Source organism: Mytilus trossulus, chromosome 3, assembly GCF_036588685.1.
Source record: "Mytilus trossulus isolate FHL-02 chromosome 3, PNRI_Mtr1.1.1.hap1, whole genome shotgun sequence".
Lineage (NCBI taxonomy): Eukaryota > Metazoa > Mollusca > Bivalvia > Mytilida > Mytilidae > Mytilus > Mytilus trossulus.
Genome location: NC_086375.1, coordinates 30,590,317 through 30,617,294, shown reverse-complemented (window position 1 = coordinate 30,617,294; position 26,978 = coordinate 30,590,317). Strand labels below are relative to the sequence as shown.

The 26,978-nt window shown below is 32.3% G+C and overlaps 1 protein-coding gene across 1 annotated transcript; it reads right to left on the bottom strand.

Moving 5' to 3' along the window:
• Nucleotides 1-142: 142 nt before the first annotated feature.
• Nucleotides 143-25,468, bottom strand: LOC134711225 (uncharacterized). Its single transcript, XM_063571699.1, has 2 exons — nt 25,445-25,468; nt 143-845 (listed from the first exon to the last, which is right to left on the bottom strand). The coding sequence occupies exon 2, from the start codon at nt 831-833 to the stop codon at nt 276-278; it is 558 nt and encodes a 185-aa protein (XP_063427769.1). The 5' UTR covers nt 834-845; nt 25,445-25,468; the 3' UTR covers nt 143-275.
• Between the last annotated feature and the right edge of the window lie 1,510 nt (nt 25,469-26,978).

Below are 26,978 nucleotides of genomic sequence, written 5' to 3'. Positions count from 1 at the left end.
TAAAATTGAATAGTGTACAGAGAGTTTATTTCAGCACGTGCGCGTCGTTTGTGCTATTTTTGTAACTGCTTACTGTTATAACAAATAAACACAGGTTTGACGATTTATACTGTATGAGCGAATATTAAAAAACACACAGGTCTATCTGGTAAGCATATTTATTAGACTATAAATGTTATGGGATATAAAAGACTAAAAGCTACAATGCTATTATACTATGAAGCCGATCTAGTGACATTTAATGGTTACAAAATAGAGAAATTGTCATGTTCGTATTAAAATACAAATGAAGATACGACACGGTACGCACAATACGCATAGGTTGCAAATGTAGGCATGAATGTAATGCTAAACCCAAATGCTCTGTTCATCGGTGCAGAACTAAATCCAATGGCATAGAACAATCTTCCAATAATAAACAATATGACCAGAAGTGGAATATTTCTCATACTGTTTTCGTCCATAAAGGTCGAGAGGGTCAAAACCGCTGATGCATGAAGTATGAATTGTTCTATTGTATTCCGTAGAATTCGATTCGGAAGTTCAACCAAATTTTCTGAGCCCCCATTCAATGGATCAATGGCGTCTGTATTCCCACGAACATTCAACACTCCAAACATAGCAAACATGATTGTCGTTGAAGATAGGAATAGCCATCTTATTGTATATGTCAGGCGTTCTGTTGGTGATGTGAGCTGTGTCGAGTCTAATGGTAAAGATTTGCTCAAAGCATAAAATACAGCAAGGAATACAGCTGTGGCGGCAAACTGCTTATTTGCTCGACTTTTGTTTACTTCCAATGACTTTTTAGCAGACTGATTCTTGTCCGACATGGTTATAACAATCTGCAAATATCAATGATTTCTTCAAATATTACTGATAATTAATGCTGTCGTTATTTTGAGTGAAGCATCTCAATGTTTTATAGTAATGCACCTAGGGAACATCCTTCAATGTTTAAGCAATAAAAACATGAACGTGGCTTAAAGAAACAACAGGTTAAAAATGCGAGAGTTTCTGGTCCTTTCCAACCTCTTTAGTGCTGAGTACAAATAGATTTTACAATCAAAACATATTCATGGTTATAATTTAACTACAACACTCAACGCCTCAACGTAAAACGTTATTTTCTGGCGAGCAGAATCATTTGTTTACTGACATTTCTATGACTCAGAAAGAGTAGGAAATAGTATCACAAATATAACGGATAAAATTTAATATGAACATTCAAAGCGAGTGAATAAACTGAGGTAAACACCATTGAGCTTCTAGGAATTGACATCAACGATAATTATTATTTCGAAAGTTGTGAACGAGACAACCATTCTAAATGCTTTGATTTATTAGGCACATTTATATAACACGTATACACTAGTCAGTATATAGATCTATATATAACGAGAGTTGGACCCCCCCCCCCCCCCCCCCCCCCCCCGATTCCAAACATCAACAATATAAAACATAGCACGCGCTATTCATACCTTTTTTTTTCTATTTATAAAGGGGTCAAATGCCTGTTGGCAATCTTCAAAGGTCACGTAGATGCCGATGGTCACAGAGATTGCGATCGGTTACCTTTAAAGTTTATAATTTTACAGTTTCGTTTATTTTTCGTTACAGTGAAACTTCTCAAAACCGGCCGCCCGTTGGACCACGGGATTCGGCCGGATTTCAGGGGTGGCCGGTTTAATGAATTTGAAATTAACAAGAGTTACTTCCCTTCAATATAAGAGTTACTTCCCTTCAATATTTGTGCATTTGTTTTTTTTACCATGTATTGTACCTCAATTATAAAGTTTGTTTTGTTGAGTAAATTTAGCTTTGTATTCTAAATTGATTATGAAATAAATATTAAAACATCATTTGTATCTTTATTATTTTTTATTTTGCAGGAATAACAAATAAAATGCAACTATATAACAAAACAATTTTAATATCAATATCTCATATTATTGAAAATTTAAGCTCCACTCATCGGTACCATACGATGTTCATATAACATTCCATAAACAAAACATACACATTAAATTAACACGCCTCGAACTAATAACACACCCTTTATAAAAACTAAAAAGGTTTAATAAATTTCAAGATAATATTTCGAATATAACGAATTATGATTAAATTGCAAAAGTCAAAGTGAGTGATTAAATTTAATAATTAACCTATTATTTTTTTTTTAAATGATGAAATAAAGTAGCCAAGCTAAAACATTTAATGATAATTAACTTTCATCATTGATTAGCGTGGGTGAAGATCAAAATCTCTCAACCGATAATTTATTCGGGTATTGATTTGACATTGACAGGTGAACACTACTCAGTGGCCATGCAGGTGTCTAATTGACCGGATTAACTTGTTTGTTTATATAACAGTATTATATATGGACTAATGATTACAAATGAGAAGGCCGGTTTTATGAGGTGATATTTTATTGATTTTGATTACACAAATACACAAATAACGGCCGGTATCCGGTTTAAAGGGGTGGCCGGTTTTATAAGGTTACCTAACCGTTTATTTACATACACGCCGGCCGGGACTTGCGGTTTTGGCCGGTATGAAGGGAGAACCGGTATTAAGAGGGACCGGTTTAGAGAAGTTTCACTGTATATGTTTTTCAAATGGAAGATATATTCTGATATATAATATTTGTTCCAACATGAACCGATATTCTGACATTGTTAAAATTGTTTCTTTCGACGGAACAAATATACGTTTACAATTGTACTAGAACACACCCGCGAAATCGCGGGTATAGTACAGCTTTGTGGACTGTTGTAGGATGATTTTTTTTGTAAAAGATAGTGTGTATGGGAAATTTCATAAAAGATATCAACAGCCTTCTCCCTTGTTTAAAAGTCCAATATTCGTTTCCTATCTGTTAAATTCAGATAAATACGTGTGTCTGGTCTCAGACCACAATTATTCTTCTCCTTTGCTACAATGCTGCTTTTGGTAAAAGTCAAATAAAATTAACAATTTGCACCGTTTCAAACATGAAATAAATCTAACTGCTTATATATAGACCTTTATTAGTTTAATAAAATATGCTTCTAGGACAATCCGTCAGTGTTTTTTTTTTCTTTTGAGAGCCTTATTAAGATGTCAATGGTAGGATATGCATATTGTATAAATGACTTAGGCTAATTTGAGTGGTGGTCGGAGGGGTCCTGATCCCGAAATCACGCGCTTAAAACCATGAAATCCAGAGATGCAGAATTAAGAGAAAAGCATACCCCGAAATCACGAAATCGAAAATATATTCCCGGATCCAGTCAAGATCAATCCCCAAATCCCGCGCTTAAAAACACACGATCCCGTCGCCCCGAAAAATGCTCGCCTACTTTTAATCTCTACCTTACTTTCATTTTTGCCAAACTCACTATTTTCCCTTTCAACAATACATTTTATGTCCCATTTACGGGCATTATGTTTTCAGGCTAGTCTGTCCGTCCGTCCGTCCATGTATGTCCCGCTTCAAGTTAAAGTTTTTGATCGAGGTAGTTTTAGATGAAGTTAAGCATGTTTTACTTCTTTTAATATATATGCAAGTGGTATGACCCCTTAAGTTATCAGTTCAAAGAAAACAGTAGACAGAATCAGAGCCGACATTCTATACTAACATAGAAAGTCCCTGACAGAATACAGATAGTCTCTATATATTAAAGTAGTATAATCGTAGTTTACTTGTAGATAACGCGAAAAATAATTATCTTCTTTAAGGAGGTATCATAGTTGTGGTTCTTGCGATCTAAACACCGTCATATGAAACGCGAAAAATAATTGTCCTCTCTAAGGAGGTATAATAGTTGTGATTATTGCGATCTAAACACCATGATATTGAGAACGCTCTGAATGGCTATTTTTTTTCTCTATTTTTGTTATCCATCATATATATATGATTGGTTGTACTTGTGTCAAATATTTTACTTATTTTAATATATATATATACAACTGGTATGACCCCTTGAATAGTAAACATTTCAAAGAAAACAGTAGACAGAATACAGAGAGTCTCTGTATATTAAAGTATCATAATCGTATTTTACATATAGATAAACGCGAAAAATAATTATTGTCCTCTATAAGGCAGAGCCGACATTCTATACTAACATAGAAAGTCCCTGACAGAATACAGATAGTCTCTATATATTAAAGTAGTATAATCGTAGTTTACTTGTAGATAACGCGAAAAATAATTATCTTCTTTAAGGAGGTATCATAGTTGTGGTTCTTGCGATCTAAACACCGTCATATGAAACGCGAAAAATAATTGTCCTCTCTAAGGAGGTATAATAGTTGTGATTATTGCGATCTAAACACCATGATATTGAGAACGCTCTGAATGGCTATTTTTTTTCTCTATTTTTGTTATCCATCATATATATATGATTGGTTGTACTTGTGTCAAATATTTTACTTATTTTAATATATATATATACAACTGGTATGACCCCTTGAATAGTAAACATTTCAAAGAAAACAGTAGACAGAATACAGAGAGTCTCTGTATATTAAAGTATCATAATCGTATTTTACATATAGATAAACGCGAAAAATAATTATTGTCCTCTATAAGGAGGTAAAATAGTTGTGGTTCATGCGATCTAAGCCCCATGCTATGGAGAACTCTCTGATTGGCTTATTTATTTTTCATATTTAGTTATCTATCATACGATTGGTTGTATTTGTGCATCTTTCAAACCGGAAATCTAATCTATGACTAAAAGTTAGTTCGATGACGGAATCATATCCGGACTCCTTTTTTGTCGATTTTCTCCCAAAATAACTCAATCTGAATAATTATAAAAATGGATGACAAATGCGACTATGCATGTTACCTATAGGACACAGAGGCATGATGATTGATTTATTGTGGAAGGAAGAGAAGCGACACCAAAAATGAGGTCTTCTCGTTTAATAGTATAGATATGTAGCACTTAGAGTACAAATGTAGCTATCTACAAGATTCGAGAAATTGAGTCAATTCGGTTGAAATGTATTTTGCAGGTAGTACATGTAACGGTTTCATATATATATATACATATATATATAGAGAGAGAGAGAAAAAATATCAGTTTATACATACCTATACTTCTCTAGTCTCGATCATCCAGCCGCTTTATTTTTCAAAGTAGAGCGTCTGGATGACAAGTGATATAAAAATGGTAATTTATGACATTCGGAATATTATCGGATTTTTTAGCTTGTATTTAAAGATAATGTCCAAGACGAATAACCAAGAAGTTGGTTATTGACTTCGGAAGAAATTATATTACGATAATACTATTGAAAAGCCCGATTGTTGTTTAAAGCTATTTATATTTTTTTGTGACGACAAACAAGTCGTGGAAAACACCAGACAGCATGGCTTCCATCACCGCAAAGGAAAATAGTAGCACATCAAACTTTGGTAAGATGATATAACAACACAAACTGTTACATAAATTTTAATACAACCTGAGACATCGATTATTTATATTCTTTCATGCGTGTCCGTGCTACGCAAGCTAGTTAATAATTATATACAATAAATGGCAATTTTTGTGTTGATTGGGACCACTCGAACAGTCGTGTGTACGCTATAAATACATTTTGTGCCAGTTGATTTGTAGTATCTTTAACTTTATAAATACTATTGAAAAGTGCTATGAAATATGAACTTCATCCAGGATAAGGTTGTTGTATCTGTCTGTAGTGTATAATGGAGTTCGCATTTTGATATGTGTAAAAAAAAAGGGGGAGGGGGGAAGGATGCGCAATGTTTTCCACATTTAAAGGAGGGAACGCAATCAAAAACCATTAGCAGAAGAAAACCAAACAAAGTATTTCTAGAAGATGCCAATTTGAACATACACCAAACGGTCAAAACGATTTATGCTTGATTTTTTTTAACAAATGCATTTAGTTTATACAAACATAAAGAAGTGGGACACGTTGTTATAAAAAGTAATTTAAATATACTGTTAGTAATCAAAGTCTGGACTGGTCAACAAGACAATACTTTTTTGAACTTATAAAAGGCATTTTTTCCACACAAAAAAAATCAAAAATGAATACATGCAATGTTGTCGGTGAATATATACCAATTGGCTTTCTAAACCTTGAAATGAAACCATGGCATGAGGAAAACACTGAAAATTCGATTTTATGCAAAACAATAGATCCAGCATCAATGAAAGGAGGTGTCAATGAGGCAACAGCCGGTGATCCCAGTGATATACATTACCAAAAGTAGACATCAACATGATTAAGTGGTCAAAAGTACCAAAAGTTCAATTATACAAATTAGAACATGCGGTATGAATACCAAAGAACAGTTATCCACCAAGTTCAAACGAGGTGGATGTGAGCAATTATAGACAACTGTATGGCCTTCAATAATGATAAAAATTCATACATGACTATGATAGAGAATACAAACAAGGAATGTGTCAAAGAGACATCAACCCGACAAAAGAACAGGAAACAACCCAATGCCAACAATGGGTTGTGTCGTCAACACAGCGCGATAATCTCGCATGCCGTAGCGGGACTCAGCTTGCACCAAGACATTTTAAAATGTATATTTATATATGATGTTTTTTCCAAACATTTTGTTTTTCATATATGCTATATGCTGGTGACCAAAAATTAATATGCATGATTTTAACATTTAATTTCTTTTGTAGACAAACCAATGAAGATTTCTGGACACAGATCTTATGTGTAAAATGTGAAGAATTAAAAAAAAATCTATAATACTTGAATTTTCATTGTATCATAAACAGCTCCAATTTTATAAGAAAAAAAAATATTTGTTTTTAATTACTGAATCAGCCAGCAATCATTATAATCACAGTATAAACATTATTCTGACAGCAACCATAAAGCGAAAAAAGGTACACAGACATTTATTCTAGGTAAATAAAACAAAAATCAAGAATCACATTGTTGTCAGATAGTTAAATAAATTAAAAATCATATAAGAAATTTAACAGTTTTCACGTTTGAATTGTATCTCACTCTCATTTACATGTCTGTCCCTTCTCAGTTATTTATATGGTATGGAGTTTTCTTAATATTGAAGGCCGAGCAGTGATTATATTTGCGAACATCCATGTCATTTGAACAATGCTAGGTTGTTGCCTCATCAGCAATCATACCAATCTCCTTATTTTATATAAAGAATCACATGTAGAGGAGAATTTTTGTAAAGCTGCCCTTTAATACATGATGTATATTGGTATCCAATTCGTATTACTGGTGAACTCAGGATTATAGTTAACCTTGTAGTAGGAGAATACACTTTTCAGTTATTTTTTTTTAAAGTTATCATGCAGTATGGGATAAATCCCATTCCATCTTTTCCGTGTGATTGATTCAAACATGTATTCAAAGAGTATTGGGTTTCATGAATGACTGGTTAACTTATGTATTTCTTCATGGACACGGAGACTGGCAAAGTGGTAGTGTGACTGTGAAGATTGGTCCCTAAATGTTTTCTTCCCAAAAGGATTAGGCGATATCGATTATTGTGAAACATTCAGACTATTCTGTCGTTTGCAATTTTAAGATCAGTTAATTTTGCAAATACAAATTGAGTTGGCTCATTGTACGTATGATCTCACTGGTATGCCACTCCAGTAATAAGTTGTTTAATATGGAGGATTTTCTACATTGAAATCTTAGTATTTGTATGAGTTGTTTTTCTTTCCATAAACGTAACTTGATGTGTGCTTTTCGAGTAAGGTAAGTGCGTCAGATATCTGAAAGATTTTATAGAAAAGGAAAGCATAAATCATAACAAGAATTTACAGAAATTAGAATAACGAGACAAAACGAAGAAAAAAGGGAAAAAATAAAGAATACAGACTAATTTGGATACAATATAGATCAATATACCGACTGTTGGTTGCTTAAGGTCAAGTTGCAAATATTTCATAGAATAGAGAGTGTATGCTATAATATAAAAATATAGAAAAAATGCATTTAAGTATGAAGATAAGAGAATATTAAACGTGGTGTGTTATAAATATACAAATAGATTGATTTTGGGTTGCTTGGTTATCGTCTTGTGGTAAATAATGGTAATGTTCAGGACGGAAAAAATGACAATAAATATAAAATTATAGGCCGTTCGTTGTACATGTCGGAGAAACTATAACTCACCAGAAAATAAGGGTATATTGTATGGCTTTATGTACGACGGTCCACCTATACGGATTCCTGGACTCTCTTAGCACACAGCGGAGCATGTTATCCCCTATACGCAAACGGTGGCTGATCCAGACCTAATTATTAGAAGGGCACTCTGCATGCAGTCATGCTACATTGTTTCCCTTATATAATCAACCAAATTTTAACCGTGAAAAAAAATCCTGTGTTAATTCTTATTTTTTTTTTACATGTGTCTCAAAATTCAGGAAAAAAGACCGCCGCTAATTACAGTTTTTTATCGTTCTATTAAAATTGCCCATCTGCAAGTTAGGCAAAATAGGGTCAATTCCAAAATGTCAGTTTTAATAATCACATAATTTTTATACAAGTAACGTTACACTGTTCACACTTTGTAATATAATGGGGATAACGGAAGTGCTATTTATAGATATGTTCTATATTTAATTATTTGTTACGCCCCCTATAAATATCTCACCAGTCTGGTTAATCACCCCAGACGCTATATTTAAATGCGTCTGGGTTATCGAGACTAATACTTCTCACCCTGTGATTCTGTAAAATTGTATGTCCCTATATTTTGACCTTTTAAAAGTATTTGTAAACAATTGTCTACCTTGTTAAAGGGAAGATAATTTAAACATGATATAGGATGTCATATAGAAACAAATATAATATTCATAATATCAGCAATAAAATATTGGCTTCATATATATACTTGACTCAAATAATTCACTTGCCCTAAAAATATATAAAGCAACAATTTCATTAAAATCCGATGTTCTAAATGTTCTAAACGCCTAAATCAACGATCGACATGAGTAGAAAAAGGAAATAAATATTTTAACTGGGAATCAATCGGACTGTTTATTCAGAAAATAATATAAATGTACTAATGATTGCCCGTATGATTGTTAAAATTGATTTACGTCCAGCGGCAAATATTTAATAATGAAAAGGGTTTCAGTTTACCTTGTTTCAATCTTACTACCAAAGCCATATGAATCTATATTATATTTAAAATGCTGATATTTTCATATAACTTCATGTGCTACATGTATATGTATCCAGTAAATAAAAGTTTTGTTTTAACATCCAAACATGTTGCTGACTATGCTTTCGTAAATGAAATATCGGTCTGAACAAAATACATATCATTTACTTAATATGTTTTTACTAACAAGGATCTGTTAGGATCTGATCTTTCTAGTGAAAGCGCGGACACTGCAGGATATTTTATTTCTTATTTTTGCTGTTGGTAGAAGTATTATTTCACATTTTTGTAATTTTTATCACAAACGCTTGAGGTATGAACCACCCCTTCCTTTTATTCCTTTATTAAAGAAAATAAATATGTCAACTCAGTCTCCCTTACTGTATGTGGTCTTGCTCTCATCTAACCTGCTTTAACTCGCTGTCATTCTATTCTTATATCTTTCCTTTTTATTATTTAAAAAAAAAGAAATCGTGCAGGACCCTCGTTGGCAGTCAAGGTCACCACAATATAAATCGTTGATTATTTAAAGAAAATTTATAAATAATCTTTAAAATATAAAAAAACACGAAGCAAACAGGATAGATACTATATTTTCTTATTTTATAAAATAGTATTAAAAAAATGATATTTATTTTTCGATTTTTTTTGTATATCCGTGACTTAGATTTTGATTGAATTCTTGTGTGCTTTATAATGATGTATTTAACTCTTATTCTCGAGAAGAGACAAATATAACCCATGCTTTCAATTCACAGAACCTTACTCTCCATAGTAAGGACAATACTTTAAAAGGTTTTACCAAGAAAGTGATGAGAAGACAGTATACCAATACTTACTAATTATCTAATGGATATTTGGCAAGACAGTTTGATGTGTTTTAAAGACAGAAGATATCACTAAGATATTGGCAAGATTCAAAACAGCCTGATATGTCACTGTTAACTACAAAGTGATCTAAAGTATTAGTTTACAATTAGTATATTTTTATTTTAACATGAACTTGTCATGTACGAAATTAGTTAATGGATACAGGAAAATGTGGTGCGAGTGCCAATGAGACAACTCTCCATCCAAATAACAATTTATAAAAGTAAAACATTATAGGTCAATATATGGACTTCAACATGGAACATTGACTCACACCGAACAAAAATCTATTTATAGTCTGTAATAGGGTCTTTCCCAATGGCTTTTACCACAACAGTGACTTGATAATGCCACGTTAAAATGTTTATTTTTGTCACTTTGACAGAAACTGTGAATAAAAAAAAAAAATTTTATGTCGTTTTAACCGGTATAGTAAACTGACAAAGTTTTATTTTTTAAAGATACTTGCATGGAATTGACATGAATGAGGTTATTAAAACTTTAAGTAGTTGGCTGACATTATTCGGGGTAGGCGGGGTAGGAACGTAAAATCTGACTATCCGATTTTGGAGTGAAATCACGTTTTCGGCAGTCGATGGTTAATTAAATTATGTCTACACTAAAATGCACACGAAATGCTGATACATTTTATCGAGTCCATACTTTGTAAAATTTATTTTACACTTTTTATACGACCGCACACATTTTTGCGGTCGTATATTGGTATCACGTCGGCGGCGTCGTCGTCGTCAGCGTCGTCCGAAGACAGATGGTTTCCGGATTATAATTTTAGTATAAGAAAATAGAAATCAATAAAGTTTTAACACCATGTTTATAACCACAAAAGGAAGGTTGGAATTGATTTTGGGGTTTATCAATCATTCCATCGGTTTATGAATTAGGGGCCCAAAGCGGCCCAAAACATACATTTATCAAATCAGGACAATAAGAGTTTATAAAGTATTTCAATTACACTGAAATTTTACCACAATGTTCATACCATTAAGTAGGAGGTTGGGGTTTACATTAAGGGTTATGGGACAAACAGTCTAGGAGGTTTTTTTTTAAGTTTCGGGATAATCACTTATGTTTAACTGTATGGATCTCTCTGACAATGTACCACAAGGTTCCAAATAATGCAGAGAAGGGTTGGTGTAAGTTTGGGGTTAATATCCCTGAACAATTAGGAATAAGGAGCCAAAAAAAAGGGTAAAAAAGAAGATTTTGTTTAGTTTACAGACAATAACTTGTGTTCAAGTGTATGGATATCTCTGAAATTATACCACAAGGTTTCTTACTACAAAGGTAAGGCTGGAATTGAATTCTGGGTTTTTTGCTACAAGGGGAATTTCAATAAGAAAGGGGCCTAAAAAGGGGCACAAATAATCATTTTTGTTCTTTTCAAATAATAACTTGTGTTTAAATGTATAAATCTATCTGAAATTATACCAAAAGTGTCAATACTACAAAGGGATGGTTATAGGGGTAAATGGATCAAATCATTAAGCAATTTAGGGCAAAAAAAAGGGGGAAAGGTTTTTTTCTGGTAAAAGGACAATAAGACAATTCAAAAGCAGTGTAAGGGAGGTAATCCAATCAATAAATTTAAAGAAAACTGTTATAACTATGTTTGATTACTCGATTACCTCCCTTTAATACACTGATTTAAAATTATGTTAAAGGAAGTAATAATGGTCTTGAGATGTGTAGCTGTAAATTTAATCTTAGAAGTAACTGTTAATTAATATTAATTTAACCATGACTGTAAGTTATTTATTTATATTTCAATACTTTATGATGTATTTAAATGACTTGTTATTGCTGCTAACTTAATATGAAATCTGAATTGAGATTACTTTTGGAATAAGGGATTGGGGAGGTGAAAATAAATGTATCAAGCTTGAATGTTGTGTCCATAATTTCCCAAACTGTTCAGGGTTCGACCTCTGCGGTCGTATAAAGCTGCGCCCCGCGGAGTACCTGATTTCTTTAGATTTCCCAGCATAAAGTATCACCAATATCGTTAATGGGGCAGATAGATAGTATGTTACTATCACAATCGTTTTAGATTGCAATGCACTTTTTGTACTAATTTTAAAGAACTACCTAAGGATAAGAAATATTTCTGGCTGTTCACAAATGAGCATTTACCAACTCCCATGCGCTAGGAAATAACATTATTAAAGGTTTGGAAATAAGACTATATGTAAACAAAATATATGAAATAATATTTTATTATTATATGATTTAATATAATAGTTATATAAGACACCTCTGATCCAGTCCATGACGTTATACTATGGTATTAGTTTTTCTGTTTTGCTTTTTCCAATGATATTGTTATAATATTGTTGTAAAATTATGCCCTTTATGGGTTCTTGATTAGATTAATAAAATTCTTATCTGATACTATTGATGTTGATGTAAATCATATACCAGAACGTCGGGGATTTTAAAACTTTGACAAAATATTCTCTGCGTCAGCATTGCATTCTATGAGATATGTATTCTTTAATATTCATAGTCTGATCATTTTCATACCGTAAATATTCAAAGTCGAAGAAAAAACTTTTAATCTAGTAAATGAAGAATAAATTATTGATCATTGATATAATATCCAATGGGAAATATTTTGTGCATATATAGAAGTGGAACACATTAGTATTGTGTCTAACTATATAAATCCATTAAAATGAAAAGTTGGGCTTATGTTATTTGCAATGAAACAGCAACTTCAAGTTGATATTACCAAAAGACCTCTATATGGGACAAAATAAAATCATATAAGTCAGGGAACTATATAAATAAGATACTTAACTGCTGCAGTGCAACTGCAATGTAGAACAGTAAGTAAGTACTGATACTACAAAATGTGTGTCTGACTAGTTATACACATGGCAAACGAAGAGATTGTATAGACTGTAGAATAACAAACAAGATAAGATATTTTTATTCCAATCAAAAGGTCCATGAAGAGCAAAGTAATTTTTACAATGATTCGTATAATTGTTACAGTAATGTTTACATAAATCATAAATATGAATTTAACTATTTCAATTTTAAGATGTAGAATCCACAGCCAGATCAGAGCCAAACACATTAAAAAAGGCATAACAATATATATCTATTATTAATAGGCAAATATTCTCAACGTCTTAAATAAAACAATATCTATACTATTTTGATAGTTTCGCAGTTCCAAACATTTATTAATATAAATAACAATATTTTTCAATACCTCTAGGTTTTCTTGAATAAAAAGCCAATTAAATTTGGCGCTTGTGCTTAACTTTTAAAATGTTTACACTGCATGATTTCGTACTTCTTGTATAGATAATATTTTCTGTTTTGGTGAAAGCCTTATATAAAAGTCACTTATTTACAGAAAAAATCCTCTTGAAGGGTTGAATCTTGAATAAGTAAGTTTATTCTGCTTATCAATAGTCTTCTTTTTAATTTCATTACAGGGCAGTGACTCAATATAAAACTTGTGTAGAACAAAGAAGGTCTCAATGTCCAGATTCCCAAAGTGTTACAAATGCAGAGATGATGATAAAACAATTTGAATCATTGTGTGGCGGTAGGTACAATCAAAGACCATGATATATCTTATACGTATTTTATGCTGAATGCAAGGTTCCATTATATTTAGGTCTTCATCGATTGAAATAAATTTTACATATGCCATTTCGGTTCATTCAACCTATGCCAACATTTAACCTAGCGTTTAAGTGTACTCAAAACCACTTTTGTTACATTTAATAGTGCTAATGTATATAATTGCATGGGTTGATAATTTAAATAAATTCCTTCAAATACATTGACTTTGTTCTCATCTCAAGATGGTGGTGAGTATTGGTGCAATTTGATGAGATAGCTGTTTTAAAAATTTGGTTAAATTTTATCTGCTTCTGCAGCTTTGTTTAAATTAAAGAAATATTTTGTTTGCCTTCTGTTTTTAGTCCCCTACCGACAAAGTCGAAAGGGGCTTTAGGTCTGAACTCTGCCCGTCTGTCTGATTGTCCGGTCTGTCCATCCGACAGTCAGTCAGGCAAATCAGATTTTCCAGACTTTTCTTCTTCATGCTTAATTATACATACATTTCTATTTTTAGATGGGCACAGTGTAAACAGTAAAAATAATCTCGGTCTTTTTCTGAAATAAGTTCTATCAAAACTTTTGATTTTCTAACCCTGTATACCACCATTCTCCATTTGAAATTGAAAAATCGCTATAAAAGAAATAATCCGTAATGCCTTTCAACACAAAAATAGTAGCATACGCTATAAATTTATAACTTTGGGATTTCATAAGGCATATTTCGTTAATAGTGACAATCAAAAAGGTAAAACATGCTACACAGAAGAACAAGTGGTCAGTATGCTGGAGTTTCTTATCGACAACATATTTGTTGAGCTTGTCGGTAGACTTTTCCAACAAATTGTCGGCATTCCTATGGGAACAAACTGCGCGCCTCTTCTTGCCGACCTCTTCTTATTTTCATATGAATCGAAGTTCCTCCAGACACTTGTCAAAATCAAGAGGATCAAAGAAGCCAGATTATTTAATTTCACTTTCAGATATATTGATGATGTTCTTTCCATAAACAATCCGAACTTTTCTGATTGGGCTCCATTAATATATCCCCCAGAACTAGAGATTAAAGAAACAACAGACACAGCTTCCTCCGACTCATTTTTAGACTTATATCTCGAATTTGACTTACACAGTCATCTCAGTACCAGAATCTATGACAAACGAGACGATTTTTATTTTGAAATCATAAATTTCCCCCACCTTAGTAGCAATATACCAAATTCACCTGCGTATGGGATATATATTTCCCAACTTATTCGATATTCAAGAGCTTGCAGCTCCTACTCAGACTTTGTAAAACGTCATCAGTGTCTGAGTAGAAAGTTGATGAACCAGGGGTATGTCAAAGAACGTCTCGTCCTTTTTCTAAAAAAGTTCATCGGAAGATACCAAGACCTTGCTGATATATATTCCGTATCAACTTCACAAATAATACACGATGGTCTTAATGTATAGATTCTGCGTACTGATGTTCTTTATTTTCTTAACAACGTGTTTTATAGTTCTTTAATTTGTCTTTGTTCTATTATATATATTACTTTTACTGTTGAATGTTTTTTTGTGATATCCGTTTGACGTGGATCGGTACTTATACATCTCGTCAATGTGTTTGTATTGTCTTTCATTTTTGGTGGTGTGTTTTGTATATGCGACTTTTTGTATTTCTTTGGTTCTGATAACGTGACTCTGTACTTTAAAATATCCCGTCAGTATGATATTGTTCTATTCTATGTCATTATGATATATTTCTATTATGAATTACAAAATGCGTTCAACCACAAACGTCAAAATCATTCAATCGCGTAGTGGAATTAACTATTTGTGGATTCTTATAAATTCTATATATACAGTGAAACTTCTCAAAACCGGCCGCCCGTTGGACCACGGGATTCGGCCGGATTTCAGGGGTGGCCGGTTTAATGAATTTGAAATTAACAAGAGTTACTTCCCTTCAATATAAGAGTTACTTCCCTTCAATATTTGTGCATTTGTTTTTTTTACCATGTATTGTACCTCAATTATAAAGTTTGTTTTGTTGAGTAAATTTAGCTTTGTATTCTAAATTGATTATGAAATAAATATTAAAACATCATTTGTATCTTTATTATTTTTTATTTTGCAGGAATAACAAATAAAATGCAACTATATAACAAAACAATTTTAATATCAATATCTCATATTATTGAAAATTTAAGCTCCACTCATCGGTACCATACGATGTTCATATAACATTCCATAAACAAAACATACACATTAAATTAACACGCCTCGAACTAATAACACACCCTTTATAAAAACTAAAAAGGTTTAATAAATTTCAAGATAATATTTCGAATATAACGAATTATGATTAAATTGCAAAAGTCAAAGTGAGTGATTAAATTTAATAATTAACCTATTATTTTTTTTTTAAATGATGAAATAAAGTAGCCAAGCTAAAACATTTAATGATAATTAACTTTCATCATTGATTAGCGTGGGTGAAGATCAAAATCTCTCAACCGATAATTTATTCGGGTATTGATTTGACATTGACAGGTGAACACTACTCAGTGGCCATGCAGGTGTCTAATTGACCGGATTAACTTGTTTGTTTATATAACAGTATTATATATGGACTAATGATTACAAATGAGAAGGCCGGTTTTATGAGGTGATATTTTATTGATTTTGATTACACAAATACACAAATAACGGCCGGTATCCGGTTTAAAGGGGTGGCCGGTTTTATAAGGTTACCTAACCGTTTATTTACATACACGCCGGCCGGGACTTGCGGTTTTGGCCGGTATGAAGGGAGAACCGGTATTAAGAGGGACCGGTTTAGAGAAGTTTCACTGTATAACTTTTTGACTAGTTTAAATCTCGGTCTATTCCTGAAATTTATTCTTAGATACTTTTGATTTTTTAACCCTGTGTGCTAACATTTTAAATTTTAAAATTGTTTGTATGCACATTGAACGACAAATCTATGTGACGTATAAAATGTTCTGACTTCAGACACACAAATCAATGAATATGTTTGTAGATAGATGTTTTTGTGTTCTGTTAAATTGTTCCTTTTAAAATTGTTATACGATGATGACTGATGTACCTGTATTTTGACTATATTATTTATTGTGTCTGTTTAGTTAATGCATCAATTTAAATATAACGGAATTTGATGAGACTGTCATCAAAGTGAGAGGGTAAGCGCAATAAAACCAGGTTTAATCCACCATTTTCTACATTTGAAAATGCCTGTACCAAGTCAGGAATATGACAGTTCTTGTTTATTCGTTTTTGATTCGTTTTGTTATTTGATTTTGCCGTGTGATTATGGACTTTCCGAACTAATTTTCCTGTAGGTTCAGTATTTTTGTAATTTTACTTTTTAGGCATGTTGCTTGGCCCTTTTGCTGCATAGATGTTTTGATAAACACCAAATGCAGTCGATATCCTAATATCGGGCGTAAAAATTTACAATAAACTTCTTAGTCTACTGGGTCAAAAAGAATTAAACTTAGCCACAATTTCCAACTATAGGGTATCTTGATTGAAAATGTGTCATATGATTTTAACCTTATTTTACATGATTTCCAGAACAACAATTATAGATAAAGGTGGGCGACACAGGCTCTTTGGGAGCCTCTAGTTTAATGTTTGATTTGAATCCAAATATTTATCTTGTGGTGGTAATATGATGCTTTCAATGATGCATGAGTTTTTGCCCTTTTATATATAGTTATGTAACTGTTCATTAAAAAAAAAAACTGGCGTTTTTGTTTTACATTTATAACATTGAATTCTTTTAATTTTGGAGATATTTGCTTTGTAATTTAGTATTTACTTGGACTTTAAAAGACAATCTGAATTTTTCAGAAAACTGTGGCCAATGTACCTTCAAACATTATTTCTAAGTGATCAATAAAAAAAAATAAGAATACTTTCATAAATGTTAGAGAATACACCTTTAAGTGTTCACTCTGAGATCAGATTCTAAATAACAACTATATTAATGTGCGTATTGTTATGCTTTTACTTTTCTACACTGGTTAGAGGTATAGGGGGAGGGTTGAGATCTCACAAACATGTTTAACCCCGCCGCATTTTTGCGCCTGTCCCAAGTCAGGAGCCTCTGGCCTTTGTTAGTCTTGTATTATTTAAATTTTAGTTTCTTGTGTACAATTTGGAAATTAGTATGGCGTTCATTATCACTGAACTAGTATATATTTGTTTAGGGGCCAGCTGAAGGACGCCTCCGGGTGCGGGAATTTCTCGCTACATTGAAGACCTGTTGGTGACCTTCTGCTGTTGTGTTTTTTTTTTTTATTTTGGTCGGGTTGTTGTCTCTTTGACACATTCCCCATTTCCATTCTCAATTTTAGTAATAGGTCCACCAGATTTGGTCTAGAATTATTTTTGTCTAAGTGTAAAATTGAGAAAGGAAATGGTGAATATGTCAAAGCGACAACCAACCGACCATAGAGTAAACAACAGCTGAAGGCAACCAATGGGTCTTCAATGTAGCGAGAATTCCCGCACCCGTAGGTGTCCTTCATCTGGCCCCTAAAATATGCATAATAGTACAGTGATAATGGACGTCATACTAAACTCCGAATTATACACAAGAAACTAAAATTTAAAATCATACAAGACTAACAAAGGCCAGAGGCTCCTGACTTGGGACAGGCGCAAAATTGCGGCGGGGTTAAACATGTTTATGAGATCTCAACCCTCCCCCTATACCTCTAGCCAATGTAGAAAAGTAAAAGAATAACAATACGCACATTAAAATTTAGTTCAAGAGAAGTCCGAGTCTGATGTCAAAAGATGTAACAAAAGAAAATAAATAAAATGACAATAATACATAAATAACAACAGACTACTAGCAGTTAACTGACATGCCAGCTCCAGACCTCAATTAAACTGATTGAAAGATTATGTCTTCATCATATAAATATCAAGTACAATTGTGTTCACCTAACCATGACCTCATTTTCATGGTTGATCTGACAGGATTCATCTAACCTTAACCTCTTTGCTGAGGTTCAGTGTTGAATATCAAAATGAAAGCACTTGGTACAGTTCCTCTGAAAAAAATAGGTCATTTTGTCAATATAATATTTGTACATTGTACAGCTCCGGGATCAGGATTTTCCCTCTGCATTGAAGATCCATGTGTGGCCTTCGGCTGTTGTCTTTTCATTGGTCAGGTTGTTGTCTCTTAAACACATTCCCTATTTACATTCTCAATTTTATGTCTGTCTAACAGCTAAATCCAGAACTTTGCTACATTTTCACAATTCAATAATCAATTTTAAATATGTATACTAAAGATAAGAAGATGTGGTATGAATGCCAAGAAGACAAATATCCACCAGTTTAATTTACTTGACAAAGTTAAAGCAAGGTATGAGAATCACTGCTATCTTCTTTGGTTGTCATAGTCTGAGTTTGAACTTGACACTTTATGTTAAGTATGTTCGCTTGTCATGTTTTTGGGAGTTTTGTCAGATTTGCTCTGGTTTAACCATTTGAATGCCTTAAAAAAATTTGACCATTGACCTCCACTTTTTATTTTATAAATCTTTTACATGTACGATTATAAGCCACCTGTAAAAGTTTTATACAATCCTTGGGTTTTTGTTTTAAATATTTACACTTATCGTGTTTTTTCACTACATGGGAGTTCTGAAGTTGTGAGTTTTTTAATGTATTGTGGTTTTACTTTTGTAAAATATTATAGAATTTGAAATATTTATTTTGTCATTCTTGCTTTTAACGTTGCATTGCATTGCTAATTACATAGATAATTGCTTTGATTTGTGTAGTAGTAGTAGCTAATAAATAAACACAAGTGTATATATGAATCTGAATGTCCATCGCTAAAGATGGAGATTAGATACTGCTTCTCGATAGCCCGGTGTCAATTATTTAATGAAAAATTGTCAAAAATATGTATGCGCCAGATAAAAATAACATGTCGTATACTTCTTTCACCTACATTGGGATTAACAAAAGAAAAAACAGTATATATAAAATTCCCATAGATACCAAGAGACCAGTTGGAGTTATGGTCCCCTTGTTCACTGATGATTGTTGTGGTCTGTGTATTGACCCCGACTGCCCTCACTGACCATGAGACCACCGTATAATCAATCTGGTAAGTAAAGTTTTGAACTGTAACCCATTTTTGACACCGAGACTTCGGGAACTACTATTACCATATATTTTGGACCCAGAGATTGACGTCCTGATGCCAATGAGGCATATTGTGTTCAACTTTGTAGTATAAAGAAGGATATGTGTGACCAGCAGTATACTTTTCATTTATTTTGCAGCATTTGTTTTTTTAAAATCTAAAATGAGTTTAACAAACATTTTATTCATTAACAAATGATCCTTTTTTTGTGGGGACAGATCTCAATGAGTTCTTCCTAATGTAGGTAGACCCCATTTATTTTGTGTACAAAAATAAAAACAAGTTTCTGTACCAGTGTTATAAAAAAAACTTTTAGAGTATCATTCTATTCGTGCTCTTTTTTGTATGTATCAATCGGTAAAAAATTGTATCCTGTTAGGATATTTTTTAGTTGAAAATTCTGTATTTGTATTTTTTTTAAACTGTCAAATAAAATAGATCTTTCTGCGTTATATGATTTGCAGTGTAATTAAAAATGATCCACTCCTCACACAATTTATTGTTAGATATGCCCTTTTTATGCAGATGTTTGTTCAGTGTTATATAACCAGTTCTTAATTTAGTTTTTCTTTGTATCTGGACATTTTTGATATTTTTATGTGAAAATTAATTTTTGGACAGATTTGATACAATGCTCGATACTTATCTTTATTCCATTTTTTCTCGCCACATATTCTTCATTAAATTTTTACACAATGTTTTAAAACCATCTTTGAACAAGTGTACAAAGATATAAATATTTTGAAAACTTAATGCCTGTTTAGCATGAAAATCAGCCAACTCATTGCCTTGTATTCCTACATGACTTGGTATCCATTCAAAAGTTATATTTGTGCCTGAATGATACAATGATATTATTAATAAATGAATGTTTATTAAGAATTGGTTTCTCATCTTATTTAATAGTATCTTCAGTGCTTGAAGCGCTGATAGAGAGTCTACAAAAATCACAACGTTAAAAGGAAAAAAATCTTGTAACCATGATAAGTATAGATAAATTGCTGTCAATTCACACATTAAAATAGATAGGTGATTGTACAACTTAAATCCACACATTAAAATAGATAGGTGATTGTACAACTTAAATCCACACATTAAAATAGATAGGTGATTGTACAACTTAAATTCCTTAGAATATAGCAAAGTACTCTCGACCAATGCAATTGTAGAATTTAATGTCTCTTAATTGTGGAGAATGAATGCAAATCATATTCTTAGTAGAGGTCGGTCTTTTACAAACGTATCAACCGTATCGTATTAGTTGACGTATCTGCATCTGCAGATATATCCAGGTGTAATGATAAGTCGTTATACTAAGGCTATTTTTTTCTTATTTTTTCTGTAGACTTAGCTTTAATTTTTTATAACCATGCATTGGCAAGCTTGATAACTCGTAATTGTTTGTCAGTAACTAAATGTACGATGATGTCCCATACGGAACCTTCTGACCTTGTTTGTTTACATTAAAATTTCAATGGCGTCAAAATCACGTGATGTCAATTCGTTATATCCAATCAAATTGCTCTACGGTCAATTAGGGGATTTTTCAGTCTACGGCAATTACGTTATTTTTTTGTGGGATATTGCTTCAAAATAGTTTGCAATAGTTCTGGGTTTTATTCAACAGGAAAACTCTTTTTTTGCCATCCCTTTTGACATCAAGAGAATTTTGTATGAATATTTACCTACAGTCATGATGGTCAGAATATCGATCTTTTTATAATGAATAAAAAGAAAATTCTATGAAAAATAAATGTAAATTGTTTCTTATTAACCAACTCTATATGCCTGTTCAAAATTATGGCATGGACATCGTTTTTTCATATAGTTTTCCTTTCATTTTGGTTGGGCTTTTTTCGCGGGAAAATCGAGAAAGAGGTAAGGAGCATGTCATTTTTAAATTCCTAAAAATACGATTTGCTTGACCTATATTGCCTGCCACAAGATTGATGACGCTGAATGGAATGTACACAAAGCAATGGAGGCCGGAAATGGGATTTTGTGAAGTTCTAGAATGTTTTTAAATATTCGGAAGTTGAGATTGAAACGGGCATTAGAAAATTGGCATTTTTTGGCAATAATTGAGAACAACAATGAAAACTTACCTTTAGAAATGTTTTTTTATTCAAAAGTGCAGAAAAAACGTATTTTGCACTGTTTTTCTACGCCAGAAGTACCGTAGTGACATCAATGCGGAGTTTCCCCGTGTGTTAAGTTCAAACACAAATACCTAACGAACTGACAAGATGAACGATCTTAGACTACGGTAGGATATAGAAAAATATTATGTAATCCCGAGCTTATTAATAAGACCATGCGTCATTTAAAAAAAACTAATTGGAATCTCTTCGAAACAATCAAACATACAGATTCAATATTTATGAAAACGTGTTTTGTAAAAAAAATAAGGGGTTCTATCAACTACTTTTACATGCCGTTAAAAAAAATAATGTAGGGCAGGTACACGAATATCGTACACAATCCTTTAATAATCTACTTAAAATATGTTTTAAGATCTTACATGAATAAACACCAAAAAAAATCAAATCTACTACTTATATTTTCAGTGACTGTATCTTACATTAATTTGTAGGAGACTTTACTATAGATAATTGTAAGAATAACATCTGCATGCCTTATATATCATGTACTGTAGTACGACGCTAGATTAAAACTGACGTGGAAAGGTAACACCCGGCCACCGTAGGCTTCATTTTTATGAAGCCCAGGTGGTCGTGTGGTCTAGCGGGACGGCTACAGTGCAGGCGATTTGGTGTCACGATATCTCAGTAGCATGGGTTCGAATCCCGTCGAGGGAAGAACAAAAACAAAATTTGCGCAGGCAAATTTACAGATCTGACATTGTTGGGTTGAAGTTTAGACGAGTTGTATATATATATGTATATGTAAGGAATTTTGAATATTTTTCATTTGCGATCGTATCATAAAAGGTAATAGAAAAGTACTGAGTATCACTCTATTTGTCAAATAACAATTTGGTTCTACGTGAGCACACGTTCATACTCAAACAATTGATTTTACCGTATTCACTCCTATCATGCCTGTAAACTGTTCCAACTATCCGGAATATCTTTAAAAGTCGGGTGACATATTCCACAAAAACTCAAATTTCCTTATTGTTTTGTAAATTTCTGCATTCGAAAATAATCAGTCGCCCATTTTTATTATTGAAAGTACATAAAATTAAAGCTCGGGATCATACACTGTTTTTTTGGTATATCTGCAGATGCAGATACGTCAACGTATATGATTGAAAATGCCTTGTGATGAGTACAAACAGTTGGACACCCTCCCATATCTTTGGTTGGAACACCTTTTAAGGACATACGATACAGTTTCAATCCCGTATTTACGTTTTGATAAAAATTTCTATATAGACTATTTTTTACCCGATACAACAAATATGTAATAAAAAAATATACCTCCATGTGCTACATTTTCAGTAATTTATGAGGTCAAAATTTTGTATATTTGCTCAAATTCGGGTTTGTGGCCGTATTTTTTCTTTCGAAAGAAAGACATAACTTTTTTGTTTTAAAAGATAAACAGAAATTGTTTTTTGTTTAATAATTTTAAATTTTTATATTATTTAAGCATCCTAAAAATTTATACATTTTTATTCAGAAATAACTCATATTTATCAAATGTTCATGAATGTAGAAAAAAAACTTAATTTTATGCTGTATATTTTTCAAATTTAGAAAAATTGCACTGTTTACGTTTTCCTGAAAATTGGTACACATAAACCTCACGCGTAATGAAACCAAATGGCATTTTAAAAAAAGAGGGGTCCATGAACTCGTTTTGAAGTTAAATCAGTTTGAATGATAAAAATCAGCCGAAAACTACATCTTTTCCCAATAAGTCACCGTTTGACGTCGCGAAAATAACAATTTACGTTAGCAATCACAAGATTCATGGTTGACTCTTTTTGTGCACACAGTAATTGCATGGAAGATAAAGAATTACAAATTTTAAATGGAATTGTACTCTAATAAATGTATAAAGAACCATAATTGTTACTCTGTACTTTAATGAAAGAAACTGTTAATCGTCAAAAAAATATTTAGATCCAAAGATTGATTAGTAGGATGTTAAAAATCTATTTGAAAACTAATTACAAACTATTTAGTTAAATTTGGAACACATAATTTATTTCAAAATAGCCAGTAGCAATTTTCGTTTTAGTATCTTCGTTACGCTACAATGAAATCTTATCCTTGTTGTCATTCGTGTGTAGTTACTTAGTACACGGAAAAAGTATGTACTATGAAAATAGAAGGCAGATTCAAGCAATTTGATTGGACGAGAAGTTGAAAGTGTGTGCTAAGAACTTCGAATTACTTAAACAAATAAACAATATCAAAGAAATGCAAACAAAACCAAACCAAAAGGCCTTACTCTTCAGCTTTCCAAAACTCTGATCAATTAATGGTTGGGAAGGATTGGTATTTCAAATATTCCGATTAAAAAAAAAACAAAAAAAAACAAAAAACAGGAATTTGAATTAATTTATATTTTGTGAAATAAAACCAGTTGTAACGACAAATGTGTTTTTTTTTAACTTCATCTGTAAATAGAAAAATAAATTTTCTCACTTAAAATATTACATGATTTACATTCATACTCACAGTCAGGAAACAACTACAATTTCTATCTTTTCTTTGTTCTCTTGTGTCACCTGATGTCAATGTGCACTTTTTCTGAATTATTTCTCAAAATAAAAAACATTCCTTACATCTCTAAAACTAACCCATAAATGAAATGCTAAAAAATGGCATGCATCATTAGTAAACATTTTAATTTACATTGACCATGATGACAATGAAACTAATTCATGAATAAAACCAATCAAGGAATCATTTTAGTCTTGATCACTTTACAATATTATAGTTTGTAAGAGTTCTATTGTTATACTTCGTAGTTTACGAATACCAATGGATTTTGACCACAGGCTGTGACGAGCGGGGTTTCTGGAAACCCCTGCTTCTACATTCCGCAAACAAAGTCCACTGTTATTCGTAACAATAGAAATTGATTTTTCTTTAAAAAGCATGAACATTAAAAATTCTAATCGTGTTTACTACAAATTGTTTCAAAATATTAAAAAAAAAAACACTTTAGAAAATTCCAATAGCGAAAAAAAAATTAAGTATCAATTTTGATTGCAAAAATAATCCTTTAAATACTCCTTTGGTGAAAGTAATATTTTTATCCCAGTCATATGTCTCTATTCTTAAGCATTGATTTTTTTTTTTTAAGGGGGAATTCTAACTCTCGGACCACCCCACCCCTCGTTATCCAGTGAACGATCCGGGATAGGGGTTCCGCGGGTTGGACCCGATTTAAAATATCGATGTATTTGACTGATTGGAACCCCAACCCCTTTCTGTTGAGTTCGGACCCCAGCTGAATCAGCCCCTGCCGCCCCCCCCCCCCAAAAGAGAGTTTCGAAATATTAAATCTGTATCTTTGTATGCTGAGCGTGTCTGATAGTCGAGTTTCTTTTGCAGACACACTTATCCCTTTGTAGGTCCGAATGTGAATGTTTATTTATTCTCGAAACAAAAAAATTTCTCTCTATAAAACCGTAAGATAAAAAATATAGTTATGATTACCTTTATTAAACTGATAAAGGTAAGTACATTGGGTTATACTATTATCTTTATCTTTGGTCTCTTCTACCAAATCCAACGCTTGCCAAATTATGTCGTCCGTCTCATTCCCTTCCATATTGACAACTGCATACAAGGAGCATGGCGTATTTTTTGTTTGTTATATGAATACATGATACGGTCAACCTTGACCTGCTGATGCACATATATTAACCCATTGATTTAATAGGAATATGCAAAAAAACATTGACATTGGTAAAATATACTCACTGCCGAGCTCTTAATTTCATATAATATACCTTTCTATACACTATCCAATTCAGCACATATTTATAACTTGAGTAATCCTGTAATTTGTTTATTTATATGTTTTAACTGACTAGGTGTAGCTCATTTACGTAATTTTGTAAATCTACTCACTAATTTAGAGCATTTGCATTAATCAAGTATTTGCTTGCGTATCCGTATCGTCGTATCGTATTACACGTATATGAGGAAAGGATAAAACAGTTAATTTATAAATATAACAATATCAATGATAATTTATGTCAGCACAAAAAGTGCTGACTACTGGGCTTGTGATATATCGTGTACCTTCCCTACATTGGCTCCGTTTTAAGGGCATGTTAAAGTAGTTGATATAACCCCTTAAATTTTTTTACAAAACACCACTATCACAAATATTGAAAGTGTATGTTGCATTGTTTCGAAGAGATTCCAATTAGTTTTGTTTAAATGAAACATGTTCTCATTAATAAGCTCGGGATCACATGATAATTTTTGATATATCTGCAGATGCGGATACGTCAACGTCTACGATACGGTTGATACGTTTGTAAATGACCGACCTCTATTATCATTGTACAATATGTGATTTCAAAAGGCCATTGACCTCAGAATTAAAAGATGGTAGCTGCTGGTGTAAGTACGTTTATTGATATAAAGCAGTGTTTTACTATACATGTCATTCTTTACATGGTAAGATAGAAAAATAAATTGACCCAAAGCAGGCAATTATTAAATTGCAGTGGAAGCTTTACATTCTTGCAAACATTTAACAATTTTATATAAAAACTCAAACTGTGATAAGTTTTGAAACATATAGATAGTTTGCAGTGGCAGATCCAAAAAGGGGGTGGTTGAAAACGCTCTTTTTTGTGATGATCAATGCTTATCAATTTGGACATACAGTTGGCCCTCCTTCCACTTAATCTAGGGTTATAACCCCTTTTGAAAAATGGATGGATCTTCCCCTGGTATATACCCATATGTAATCTAGTGGATAGTAATATGCTAGAAATATCGGTCACTGGACATTAGCAACCAATAATCAATCAATTCATGACGAAATAGATCAAATTGCTTTAATTTCCCTTCATAAGGTTTGATGGTTCACTCTTTTTTGGGGTACAAAGTAATAACATAAATAATTACAATTTTAGATGGCATTGTACTCTAATCAAGGTATAAAGAACCATATTTGTTACTCTTGATCTAAATGAAATTAACTGTTAATCCTCAAAAACACTTCAAGATC